The sequence below is a fragment of the Eptesicus fuscus genome, chromosome 4 (genome assembly GCF_027574615.1).
Source record: "Eptesicus fuscus isolate TK198812 chromosome 4, DD_ASM_mEF_20220401, whole genome shotgun sequence".
Taxonomy (NCBI): domain Eukaryota; kingdom Metazoa; phylum Chordata; class Mammalia; order Chiroptera; family Vespertilionidae; genus Eptesicus; species Eptesicus fuscus.
Window position 1 is genome coordinate 54,502,638 of NC_072476.1, and position 13,697 is coordinate 54,516,334.

General features: G+C 37.7%; 1 protein-coding gene and 1 long non-coding RNA gene across 8 annotated transcripts in view; one reads left to right on the top strand and one right to left on the bottom strand.

Moving 5' to 3' along the window:
• The window catches only part of SLCO6A1 (solute carrier organic anion transporter family member 6A1), an 82,393-nt gene that overhangs the window by 53,814 nt on the left and 14,882 nt on the right, over positions 1-13,697 (top strand). For all 7 annotated transcript variants that reach the window (XM_054715033.1, XM_054715034.1, XM_054715035.1 and 4 more), the window contains 2 exons: positions 1,595-1,748; positions 12,321-12,508. In XM_054715033.1, the coding sequence (XP_054571008.1) occupies positions 1,595-1,748; positions 12,321-12,508 (342 nt within the window). The remainder of the gene's footprint in view (positions 1-1,594; positions 1,749-12,320; positions 12,509-13,697) is intronic.
• LOC129148851 (uncharacterized) overlaps positions 1,606-13,697 on the bottom strand; it is a 60,174-nt gene continuing 48,082 nt past the window's right edge. Inside the window, exon 5 of the long non-coding RNA XR_008555842.1 lies at positions 1,606-1,725. This is a non-coding gene — a long non-coding RNA (uncharacterized LOC129148851). The remainder of the gene's footprint in view (positions 1,726-13,697) is intronic.

Below are 13,697 nucleotides of genomic sequence, written 5' to 3' on the forward strand. Positions count from 1 at the left end.
TCTCAGTTTAATAGTATTAGGAGGTAGAGCCTTTGGGAGATAATTAGGTTTAGATGAGGCCATGTGAGTAGACCCCCCCCCCCCCACACACACACACACAATGGGATTAGTAACCTCAGAAGATGAGGAAGAGACCAAAGCCTTTCCTCTATTCCTCATGTGAAGGTACACTGAGAGGATGGTGGTCTTCAGTCCAGTAAGAGAGCCCACACCAGACACCAAAGCTGCATGTACCTGGAGCTTAGACTTAGCTTCCAGGACTGTTCAAAATAATGTCTGTTGGTTAAGCCACCCAGTTGATTGTTTTGTTATAGCAGGCTGAGCAAACTAAGACAATGATGAACCACTGAATGACCAGGAATACAATAAGAATGTTTGCTTTGAAAACTTCTATATCAACATTGTTTTGGAAGCTCTAGTCATTACTGTAAGAAAAATAAATAAAATAGGTAAAGTAGAAGTATACCTGTGTTTATTTGTCTATATAGAAAATTTAAAACTAGTAAAATGAGTTTAGCAAGTTTGAAGGATGCAAGAGCAACATAAAAAATTCTATGGTACTTCTATTTACTACCTATAAATTAGCAGAAATTAATATTAAAAATAATATTGTTAATAGTATCAAGAAAAGATCAATAATACAGGAATGTATAGTATTTCTGTGTGCTACTTACAAACAACTGGACATATATATTAAAGAAAAATATCATTGACATTCATATAAAGAGAAATAAATACTTAAGGGTAAATATGGTAAAAGATGCACAACATCATTAGTCATTATGGAAATTCATATTAAAAATTACAATATGAAATTAATATACTCCTCTTAGAATGTCTAAAATAAAAAAGACTGATCATACTAAGTGTTGATGAGGAATGCATAAAGCCAACTGAAAGTCTTATACACCTTTGATGGGAATGTAAAAATAACACAACAACTGTGGGAAACTGACGGTTTCTTAAAAGTTAAATGAATACCTACCATATTATCCAAACATTCTACTCCTTAATATTTATTCAAGAGACATGAAAGCATATGACCATACAAAGACCACATAAGGATCAGCTACATGAAAGAAGCCTGACAAAAAAAATGGACATAATGTACTACTACATTTCACAAAATGCTATGAAATTCAAGCTAATGATAGTGACAGACAGATGCCAGGGGGTGGAGGAATTATAAAGGAGCACGAGGAAACTCTTGGGGCTGTTGATTGTTAACATGATTGTGATGATGGTTTTAGCCAGTTTGGCTCAGTGGATAGACTGAATGATCCCAGGTTCAATTCCAGTCAAGGGCACATGCCTAGGTTGTGGTCTTGATCCCCAGTAGGGGATGTGCAGGAGGCAGCCCATCAATGATTCTCTTTCATCATTGATGTTTCTATCTTTCTCTCCCACTCCCTTCCTCTCTGAAATCAATTATATATATATAATAAATATAAATTTAAACTGTTTATTGTATATCAGTTATACTTTAATAAAGCAATTAAAAAAGAAATATTTTATGGATCTCATTGATATCTTGATGTATACATTCATAAATATACAATGTCATTATAATTACATTCAATCTCTTATTTTACAGAACAGGGCAGTTGGGAAACCTGACAGCTCCTTGCAATTCTCATTGTAGATGCTCATCTTCATTTTATTTTGCTGTATGTGGAAGAGATGATATTGGATATTTTTCTCCTTGCTTTGCAGGCTGTAATCAATCTAAAACATTTCAAGATGAGAAGGTAATTATTTGAGTTATGCTTCCTTCTCTCCAGTAAGGGGTTGAGCTTGTGGATGGTGTTTACATTATGGCAGCAATGCACATAATTTAAAATTGAACATTTGTTATCCCTGTTGGTTCTTTGATATTTACATGAATTAGGTCTCATTTTAAAATCCCCCTATATGTTCATTTTGGGGGCCATTTCTGTCAGAATTCCTTATTTCCCTGGATCTTTTATCAACCTACAGACAATTTTTTTTTGTCATGGAGAGCAGCTAAACACTCAGCTACTTGTTTGACTCTAGGTTCATTTTCTTATATCCAAAGTTGCATAAATGAGCTTTTTTCTAAGTAATGGACTGTAACTTCAGCTTCTCCCTTTTAAGTAGAACAGAAGTAGGGACTCAGGCTTTAAAAATTCAATTTTTCTCTCTTATCTCTCTCTAGTTTTGTAAAGGGGAGAGAAACAGAGACATGTATTTCCTCACCTATAGACATCATACCACCTCCCTTATTAATCAGTAAAGTCCTTTATTAGTTATGTACATACATATCAATATTTTTTGCTCATTTCATTATAATGTATTTGCATACCTGTCCAACTTTTAGTTCCTCATGATCATCTTTCAGTGGCTTATGATTTAGCTAGAGGCCCGGTGCATGAAATTCTTGCCCTCGGGGGGCCTGTGCCCTTTCACATTCCGGGAGCCCTCAGGGGATGTCCAACTGCTGGCTTAGGCCCTCTCCCCATGCTCGCCAGCTATGAGCCAGTCTTCTGGCTGAGCAGCACTCCCCCTGTAGGAATGCACTGACCACCAGGGGGCAGCTCCTGCATTGAGCATCTTCCCCCTGGTGGTCAGTGCACATCATAGTGACCGATCCTTCTGCCATTTGGTTGATTTGCATATTACCCTTTTATTATACGAGTATAGGTTCATACATCTTCCGTTTTTTTATTGACTACTAATATAAAAAGGTTGCATACCCTTTAAAATTATGTTACATTATATATATTTAAACCTTTAAAACATATTACTGTGCAAAGCATGAATAATAATAGAAAAGTATAATGAACTCCTATATGCCAATCACCCATTTCAACAATTTATTAACTTATAGAAAATGTACTTTATACTCCACTTACTTCCTCTCCTCCATTTTTGTCTGAAATAAGTAAATAGTTTGTAAATGCTCATGTTGTCACCACAGCATAAGACAGGACATTTTCTTTTTTGGGGGGATTGCTTTTAAGGGTTTTGTTTGTATTTCTTAAAAAATTTTATAATTTTCTTGTATTTCTCTAAGGAATAATTTATAATGAATAACAGTAATAAAAATAACCAACAAAATAGTCAAACTGTGTGATAACATTTGATACTAAATGAAAGTTGAAAGAAGAATAAAATATTTTTGAAAAATTTTATAAGACTTTATTTAAGCCAAACTGGACACCTGCTGGAGAGCAAGATCTTAAGAATAAAATATTTTTTGACAAAAATTAGACTTCTTCAAAATTACCCAGGCCCTAGATGGTTTGGCTCAGTGGATAGAACATTGGCTGTGGACCAAAGGGTTCTGGGGTTGAGTCCAGTCAAGGGCATGTACCTTGGTTTCAGGCTTCTCCCTAGCCTGGGCCCTGTTCAGGGCATGTGCAGGAGGCAACAAATGGATGTGTTTCTCTCACATCGATGTTTCTCTCTGTTTTTCTCTCTCTCTTCCACTCTCCCTAAAGATGAATGGAAAAATATCTTCTGGTGAGGATTAACAAAAAAAAAAAACAACAAAAATTACCCAGGATACCCTTGGCTTTGATAAAAATAATGGCTCTGAAGGAAAACTGACAATAGCAGAAGCTATGATTAGTACAATTTTATATGGATGCAATTAATTAATGGATAAAATATGCATTGTTTCAAAGGGGGAAAGAATTGATACCAATAAAATCATTTTAAACAAAATCAAAATTAAATACTAGTAAAAGAAACATCATATACAAAAATGGTCAAGTATCTAAATGATGTTAGTGGAATTCCCTCTGGAATGTATTTTTTTTTAATGAAAATATGTCAACTTAGAAGTGATTCTTATTAATTGTTCATTTTCAAAACTTGACCAGGGTCACCATGAGTTAGAATTGGATGCTCTCTAATTACACTTATGCAAAAATTTTCAGAGGAGTGGTGAAAATACTATACCTCTGAACATTTCTCATTTCCTATAGAAAATTCACAGCTTTACTAAAACTGAAAATGGATATATCCCCTTTGTATTGATATTATTCCTGAGCATTTTTGCCTCGTTGAGACTCATATGTATTCTTATCTATGCCACCAAAGATCTTCAAATTTCCTTACATGGATGAAAAAGAAATATTGTGTTTTTCTTAATCTTCTCATTGGGGCTAGTTCTTTTCAGCAGCTGATATAGCTTTTATTATAAAACTAGAGGCCCAGCCTGCACACACTAAATCTAGGATCCCTCGGGGGATGTTTGACTAAATCTGCAGACTGGACATCCCTCTTGCAATCCAGGACTGCTGGCTCCTAACCGCTCACCTGCCTGCCTGCCTGCCTGATTGCCCCTAGCTGCCTCAGCCCCCAGCCTAAGACACAGTCTGGCCACCCTCTGCCAGAGGCGACGTGGCCGATCAGGGGAAGGTGCCACCCCGGCCATCACCCCACTGCTGCTGCCACTGATGGCCGCCATGGCTGTCTGAGCCTCAGGCCAGTTCTTGCAGCGGCAGCCACCATCTGTGGCTTGCCTGAGCCTTGGGCCGGCCGTGGACAGTGGCAGCTGCCATCTGCAGCTTGCTTGAGCCTCAGGCAGCTGCTGTGGCTTTGTCCGGAAGGATGTCCGGATGGTTGTCCAGAAGATGTCCACCCTAATTAGCATATTACCCTTTTATTAGTATAGATAACAGGATGAGGGGGCTTTTTCAAAAGGGTGTGCTAGTCCAACGGGAGCCTCATTCTGTTATTAGAGGGGAAAGGCAATCTCATCCAAAGCATTTAGGATTACAAGAAGCTAGGTTTCAAGGTCTCTTTCAGTTGAAACATCCTTAGAATATTTTAACATCCTTTATAAAATCAAAATCAAAATTAAATACTAATAATAACACACCGTTATGTTATTTTTTTTTAATTTGATAAATCTTTATTGTTCAGATTACAATAGTTTCTCCTTTTTCCCCCCATAGCTCCCCTCCACCCAGTTCCCACCCCACTCTCTGCCCTTACCTCCCCCACACTGTCCTCATCCATAGGTGTATGATTTTTGTCAAGTCTCTTCCTGCACCCCCCATACCCTTTTCCCCCTGAGAATTATCAGTCCACTCCCTTTCTATGCCCCTGATTCTACTATATTTACCAGTTTATTCTGTTCCTCATATTTTTAATTCACTTGATTTTTAGGTTCACTTGTTGATATAAATGTATTTGTTGTTCATGATTTTTATCTTTACTTTTTTCTTCTTCCTCTTCTTACCTTTCAGCATTTCATATAATACTGGTTTGGTGGTGATAAACTCCTTTAGCTTTTTCTTATCTGTGAAGCTCTTTATCTGCCCTCAATTCTGAATGATAACTTTGCTGGGTAGAGTAATCTTGGTTGTAGGTTCTTGCTATTCATCACTTTGAATATTTCTTGCCACTCCCATCTGGCCTGCATAGTTTCTGTTGAGAAATCAGCTGACAATCATATAGGTGGTCCTTTTTAGGTAATTAACTTTTTCTCTTGCTGCTTTTAATATTCTCTGTCTTTTGCTCTTGGCATTTTAATTATGATGTGTCTTGGTGTGGTCCTCTTTGGATTCCTTTTGTTTGGGGTTCTGTGCGCTTCCTGGACTTGTAAATATTTCTTTCACCAGGTAGGGGAAGTTTTCAGTCTTATTTCTTCAAATAGATTTTCAGTATCTTGGTCTCTCTCTTCTCCTGGCACCCCCATAATTCTGATGTTGGTACGCTTGAAATTGTCCCAGAGGCTTCTTACACTATCTTCAACTTTTTGGATTCTTTTTTTCTTTTTGCTTTTCCAGTTGAGTGTTTTTTGCTTCTTTGCTTATTTGATTCTTGCGTTCCTCTAGTCTGCTATTGGGTCTCTGTATAATATTTTTTATTTCAGTCAGTGTATGTTTAATTTCTAGTTGGTCCTTTTTCATATCCTCAAGGGTCTCGCTAAATTTATTGGCCTTTTCTAGGAAATTCTTGAAAAACCTTATAACTATGGTTTTGAATTCTATATCCAGTCATTTGTTTTCCTCCATTTCTTTCGTTTGTGATCTGTTACTTTGTCTCTGCATTTTTGCTGCTTCCCTAAGTTGGTAGGGTAGCTTTGTGTGCTAGGTGTCCTATATGGCCCAGTGGGTTGGTATCCCCAGTCATCTGAGGTGGACACTCTTGATGCACCCCTTTGTGGTCTGTGTGTATAGCCTTGTTGTAGTTAAGTCTTGATTGTTGTTGGTATCACTGGGAGGAATTGACCTCCAAGCCAATTGGCTGTGAGGATCAGCTATGTCTATGCCGGGAGAACTTCTGTGATGGAGACAGCCTTATGAGACAAGACTTGCAAAATTGCAAAAGCCTCTCTGCTCAGCTTGGATGGGGTGGAGTCTCAGGGCTGAGCAGACAGTCTTGGCTTCCTGTCAGCCCTGCCCTTGTGCACACACATTCCAGACCTCTGCCTTCCGTGGTTCCCCTGAGTTTCCACCTGACTGTCCAGATTTCCCCCATAAGAGCATGGTTCCTCAGGGGCTCTCCCGGAACTGGGGTTCAGTGCAGTCGGAACTGGGGTTCAGTGCAGTCATGAGCTTTCGACTCCCTTCCGCTAGGGAAAGCTAGCGGCAACCTCAGCAGTCAGTCTTCTTTGTGCACACTGGCGTGCGAGCATGCATCTCCAGTCCCCTGCCCCCCGTGGCTTTCCCAAGTCTCCAAGTCTCCATGTGCCTTTCTCTCTACCTGACAGTCCAGACTCCCACCGTATGAGCCTGGGTCCACAGGGTTTGGCCTGGAACTGGGGTTCAGTGCAGTCGGGGGCTTCCTTCCCTCTCCCATCAGAGAAAGCCAGCCAGGCACTCAGCCACCCTTCCTCTCTGCACTCATGTCTCCGTACCTCAGTCCTTTGCAGCTCCTCTGATTTTCCGTGAGCTTTTCTCTTTCCTTCTAGTTGTAGAATTTCCACTCCGCCAGCTTTCTTGTGGTTCTGGATGATGTCTGTTCTGTCTTAAAACATATGACAATGTATGAGAGAAAGCAGTGTATTGAAAAGAGCACAGACAGACTTGGGTTTGAGTCAAAGCTCTATGCCTTAGGGCAGGCATCTTCAAACTACGGCCCGCGGGCCACATGCGGGTGTTTTTGTAGTTGTAGTTTTGAAATTGTTGTGCGAGGCAGCAGTTTAGGTGTTTACCTATGCCGTCATCTTGGTTTCTCCGTTGTGTTATTTTTGTCATGTGTTTTGTTTTGTCATATGTTTGTTTGTTTTTGTTTTGTTTTGTTTTAATATAGAAGTATTTTATTTAAAACTATATGTGCATATATATAAAGTTTGCTGCATGATATTTGTCATAAGATTTTCTTACTACACTTGGGAAAACTACAAAATGAAAGTTTATTTAATGTTTTGAGTAAGCTTGAGGAACTGGTCAGAAGAGTAGATAAGCTATATAAAGTTATGGTTCCCCTAATGCAGGGGTCCTCAAACTTTTTAAACAGGGGGCCAGTTCACTGTCCCTCAGACTGTTGGAGGGCCAGACTATAGTTTTAAAAACACTATGAACAAATTGCTATGCACACTGCACATATCTTATTTTGAAGTAAAAAAACAAAACAGCAAAAACACCCGCATGTGGCCTGCGGGCCGTAGTTTGAAGATGCCTGCCCTAAGGCATAGAGCTTTGACTCAAACCCAAGTCTGTCTGTGCTCTTTTCAATACACTGCTTTCTCTCATACATTGTCATATGTTTTTAATGACATGTACTATTATTGTTGTTATTTTGTATAGTTGCTATTCATTTATATTTACCTACCCATTTCCTTGTATTTCCATGCTTTCATATGAGATCATTTTCTTTCTTCCTCAGGAACCATATTTCACCTTCTTTTTAAAAAAATACACACAAAAAAATCTGTTTTCACTGGGTATGGAATTCTATATTGGCATTTTGAAAGATGCCGATATGTTATCTATGTCTCTAGCTGCTTTTAGGAATTTCTTTCTTTCTTTCTTTCTTTCTTTCTTTCTTTCTTTCTTTCTTTTTTTTTTTTGTTTACGGTAGTTTTACTTTAATGTACACTAGATATGGTTTTCATTGTATTTATTTTGGTTGGGTTTCATAGAACATCTTTAGTCTGTGGATTTCTTTCTATCAGTTGGAAAACTCTCAGCTATTATTTCTGTCTCACTCACTCTTCTGTTTGTGTGTGTGTGTGTGTGTGTGTGTGTGTGTGTGTGTGTGTGTGTTGCGGGGGAGGGGGAAGTGTATTAATATACTCTTGCTATGTAACAAAGTACCAATGCATTTTGTCTTTAAATAATACCCATTTATTAGCTCACAGTTCTAAGGTCACAAGTCCAAATTATGACAGATATGACAAGCTTCTCTGCTCAGGGTTTCAGGCTGAAATCAGGGTGTTGGCTGAGCTGCATTCCTTTCTGGAGGCTCTGGGAAAGCATCTCCTTACTAGGTTGGTTAATTCAGTTTCTTTGGTCTATAAAGTATGAGGGCCCTCTTCACTTGCCATCTGTCTGCTCCGTCCAGTTTTAGCTCTTTGAGGCCCCCATTCTTTGCCACATGACTCCCCCCATCTTCAAGGCCAGCAACAGAGAATCTCCCTTATCACATGCTTTGAATCTCTGACTTCAGGAAAAGCTCAGTACCTTTTAAGGCTTACCTGATTAGATGAACTTTACTCTCTTCTTTTAAAGGTCAACTATGCCATATAATAATGTAACTTAGTAAGATGTGTAGAATCCATTAATTCATGGTCCTAGGTATGATGTCCCATGAAGGGGGAGGGGGGCATTTAAGTGCCATCTTAGAATTCTGCCTACCACAGACTACAAATAGACCTTTCCACTGTGTCCAATACTCTTTTGTTCTTTTCTCTATTTTCCATCTCCTTCCACCTGTTTGTTTAAATGTAGATACTTTCTGTTGACTTGTCACATTCTCTACTCTCCATTATCTACTTTTAAGCCCATTAAGAGGTTCTAAGTATACTCATCATATTTTTCAGTTCTAACATTTATGTTTTTGTCAAATCCAAATCCTGTTAAATTTCGCATCATTTAAGATATTTAATCCACTTTACCCTCCATTTAAAAAAAAAATCAGAGTGATTTTAAAGTTCTTTCTATTAAGTCCACTATCTAGATAAACTCTGAGACTACTTATATTTGTTTCTTTCTTAATTTTAAGCTAAATATTCTTATCAGATTGCAAGCCTTGTAATATTATATTAAATCCTGAATGGTGTGTAGGAAAAATATCTCCTATCATATTTATTATTTGGCTTCATGTATTTTCAGGATGTGCTATTATGTGCATAATTTTTTATAATTGTCACATCTAATTGTTTCTCTTATCTTTATAAAATCTCTTTTTCCATTTCTGGTAATACTCTTGTTTTTAAGTAATATATTACATTTTATATATTAAATAGTCACTCTAGCTTTCTCTCGCTGATTATTTCCATGGTGCATCTTACTTCTATCATTTTACTTTTCAAATATTTGTGTCTTTATGTGTAAAGTGTCTCTTGTAGCCAGCATATAATGTGGTTTTGCTTTTTCTTCAATTTTGTTAATCTGTCTTTTAATTGGAGATTTTAGAGTATTGACATTTATTATAATTATTGCTGTGGCGGGTTAAGATATACCTTCCTGATCACGGGTGTGGCTCAGTGGTTGAGCATCAACCTATGAATGAAGAGGTCATGGTTTGATTCTTGGTCAGGGCACATTCCCAGGTTGCAGGCTCGATCCCCAGTGTGGGGCATGCAGGCAATCGATCAATGAGTCCCGCTCATCATTGATGTTCCTATCTCTCTCTCCCTCTCTTCCTCTCTGAAATCAATAAAAATATATTTTTAAAAAGACCTACCTTCCTTTTTATTGTTTGAATTAAATATATTTTACTATTTCATTTTGATATAACTTTTGGCATTTTAGTTATATCTCTTTGAATATAATTCCACAGTTCTTTGATCCTCTCAGAGCCTGATATGTTGTGATTCTATAATCTGTTCACTAAACCTTATTCATATTTTCACTTCTGCTCTTAGTCAGTCTAAGTTCTATAGCCTGCAACCATTTGTTGTACTAGATATCTTATGTCTGATATCCACTTCTACTTTTCATCTTTCTTTACCTTTCTCATTGTTCTAGGAGACTGATCTATAGGATGAGAGCTCTTTTGCCTTCCAGCTTCTGGCTGGATTAAAATAATAAGGAGTTCTAGTGGAAAAATCAGAAAGATGGTGAAAAACAGTGTTTATTTTTTTGGTTCTCTCTCTGAACCATGGACTAATGGCCTCTCTGGACGGAAGGTCTTAGTTTCTTTCAGGGAAGCCTCCACATGACTTTTTCCTTTTGATAACCACTTCTACTTTAAGACCCTTCCAAAAATTCATTCAAATCAGGGGCGGGCTGCTCACAAGGCTGCTGCTCCTCGGACCAGGGTGGGCTGTGCATGGCTGCTCAAATCTACTTTCAAAATAAATGCTGGATCTATCTATCGTTCATTTCCTCTGATAGTTAATCTGGTCCCAATCACCATTGCCTTGTACCTTGTGTCAAGATAGATATATATATATATATATATATATATATATATATATATATTTATAGATTGATTTCAGAGAAGAAGGGAGAGAGAGAGAGAGAGAGAGAGAGAGAGAGAGAGAGAGAGGAGACATCAATGATGAGAGAGAATAATTGATTAGCTGCCTCCTGAATGCCCCACTGGGGATCAAACCCACAACCTGGGCATGTGCCCTTGACCAGAATCAAACCTGGGACCCTTCAGTCCATAGGCTGATGCTCTATATACCGAGCCAAACTGGCTAGGGCTTGGTTCAAGAGCTTTTTACCTTAACAATCATAGATGAGACCACTAGTCTCAATATAATAACCAAGTGACATTTTAAAATATCATCTATAATAATAAAAGCATAATATGCTAATTAGACCAGATGACCTTCTGGATAAAGCTGGGGCTATGAGGGAAGCCGGGTTCTGGGTGCCTGCCAGCGGCTGGAGGGAAGCCTGGGTCCTGGGTGCCAGTGGCCGGAGGGAAGCCTGGGTCCGGGGTGTCAGAGGGAATCTGGTGCCAACAGCCAGAGGAAGGAAAGCCTACTCTTGCACGAATTTTGTGCATCAGGCCTCTAGTCCTATATAATAAAAGTGTAATATGCAAATTAACCAAACAGCTGAACAATTGGTTGACGGGGGCTGGGGCTGGCAAGCCAGTGGTGCAAGGCCGGCCAAGGTACGTACCAACGGGCAGAGGGAGGGGATAGTGATTGCGGGGCGGCGGTGACCAGTGGCGACAGAGGGGCGACTGGGAGGGTGGAGCCAGCCACTCACCATCTGCGCCATCCCCTGATCAGCCCGCCTGGTTGCCTCCCACAGAGGGAGGCCAGACTGCAGCTTAGGCCCAAGGGAGCAGGCCTAAGCCATCAGTCAAACATCCCCTGAGAGCTCCAGGACTGTGAGAGGATGTAGGCCGGGCTGAAGGGCCCCTCCGCCCCCCCGAGTGGACGAATTTTCATGCACCAGGTTTATACATACACTGAGTGGCCAGATTGTTATGATTTCTGAATGCATAATAATCTGGCCACTCAGTGTATATCCTATATAATAAAAGGCTAATATGCAAATTGTCCCCTCAACCAGGAGTTTGACCAGCAGGCAGGCCAGCCAACCTAATCTGGCCACTCACATTACTAAGTTTAAAAACCAAAGTTCTTAAATTGGTCTTGTAATTATTTATCAGTTTTTGTATAATTGAATCTCCCCTCACTACTACAATTTTATTTTCTCTTAGTTTACTTCACGTTCCCTCTGCTTCAGCCACATTTTCCTCCTTGCTTTTATGAAGCATGATTTTGTTTTCCTACCTGGGAAATAGATAATATCCCTGCCATCATTACATACAAAATAAAGTCTTATCTTTGCAGTATAGTCCCAAAACCTTCCACAGTTGGGTAACTGTCCATATTTCAAATATCATCTAAAGTTCAATTTTATTTATTACATTATACTTAGTTTACCTCAATTTACATAGCTCTCCAAAAATTATTTGTGCTATTAGGTGTAAATATTTTTGGTGGAATTTCTTAAATTAATAGAATTTTTCCTAAGTACACACACACACACACACACACACACTTAAGTGTTTGTTAGGTAAAATAGCTTGGACTTATCATTAATGTTTCATTTCTAAATGATGACTGGCAGATTTAATATAAGGGCATTTACTAATACAACTGGCTAGTCTCCATGTAGTTATTGATTTAGTTTTATTTTACAGTAATAAGTTTTTTCTTTATGATTATATTTCTAAAAGATAATTTTCCATCTTAATTATCATAGAGATATTTCAATTGTTCTTGCATTGATGAAGGAATAACAATGTCAGATGAGCAAGGTGATTTTATTGATGCCAGACCTGGGACATGTAAATCAGGTTGCTATAAATTACCTATGTTCATTGTTTTTGTCTTTTCTACGATTGTATTTGCTGGTTTTTCTGGTATACCGAACATGCTGACCATCCTTCGGTATGTATATTATAATTCATAATAATTTACTTTTAGTATATAAGAAGACAATTTTATAAAGATTAAAATATTGTAGTAAATTATTTACTATTTTGTTTCACTGTAGGAACTGCTAGAGGGGAAATTGTTACATTGTCCAAATTAATGTATATGTTTAATTCTCTATTTTGACTAATTTATTTGCATAAAGCCCATTGATATCAAATTTAGTTCAAATTAAGTAATTAACTTTAATTTAACATGGAAAATTCATATATATGCAAATTGTTACATCATCAAAATGTATGTGTATGTCTAATTCTTTATCTAATTTATTTGCATAGTCTATAGATAACCCATTTAGTTTAGCTTTAACTTAAAACAAAACTAAATTTAAATATTTAATGTACCACAACTGGAAAATTCATAAATATAGGTAAGTTCTTAATTATAACACAGATCAAATTATAATGTTGAGTCATTGGTTGTAGGTACTTATTGAATATTTACTTCTCTATTAGCCAATTCAACTATGAGAAAACATCAGTATTATCAACAAAGGAACACAATTTTTAGAATTTTGCTACATATATGTTTAACATTTTTCTAAATTAAAATAGCATTTGTTATTCCTTTCTTTTTCCAGAATATGTAAAATAGACAATATTTTTAATAACATTAACAGAAAAATGGGTCGCTATTTTAAAATTATTTTTTCCCAGGGACTAACATAAAAATTTAAGTCATGGGGAGCATTTTTTTTTTTGCCCCTTAAGAAAGTAGAACATGAATAAATATGTGCAGAAATAAAATCTGAATTGGGTACATGTGGTCTCTGCCTTCAATGAGCTTGCAATTAAAAACATTTTTAACATAGATTTTAGAGAAAGAGAGAAATTTGCTTTCCACTTATTTATGCATTCATTGGTTGAATCTCGTATGTGCCCTGACCCATGATCAAACCCAAGACCTTGGCTTAGCAGGACAACACTCTAACCAACTGAGCTACTGGGCCAGGGCAATGAGCTTGCAACTGAAATGGGAGACGAAACTTGGACATATAAAAATAGGAAGCAGCTTTTTTATTACTTATACATACATATGTCTGGCACTGAAACTATAAGGACCAATAAGATATGGACATTGACTTTAAGTTTATTAGAGTTTAATAGGGGGAGAAAAACATTTAAAAAGAAATAGATTGAATAGT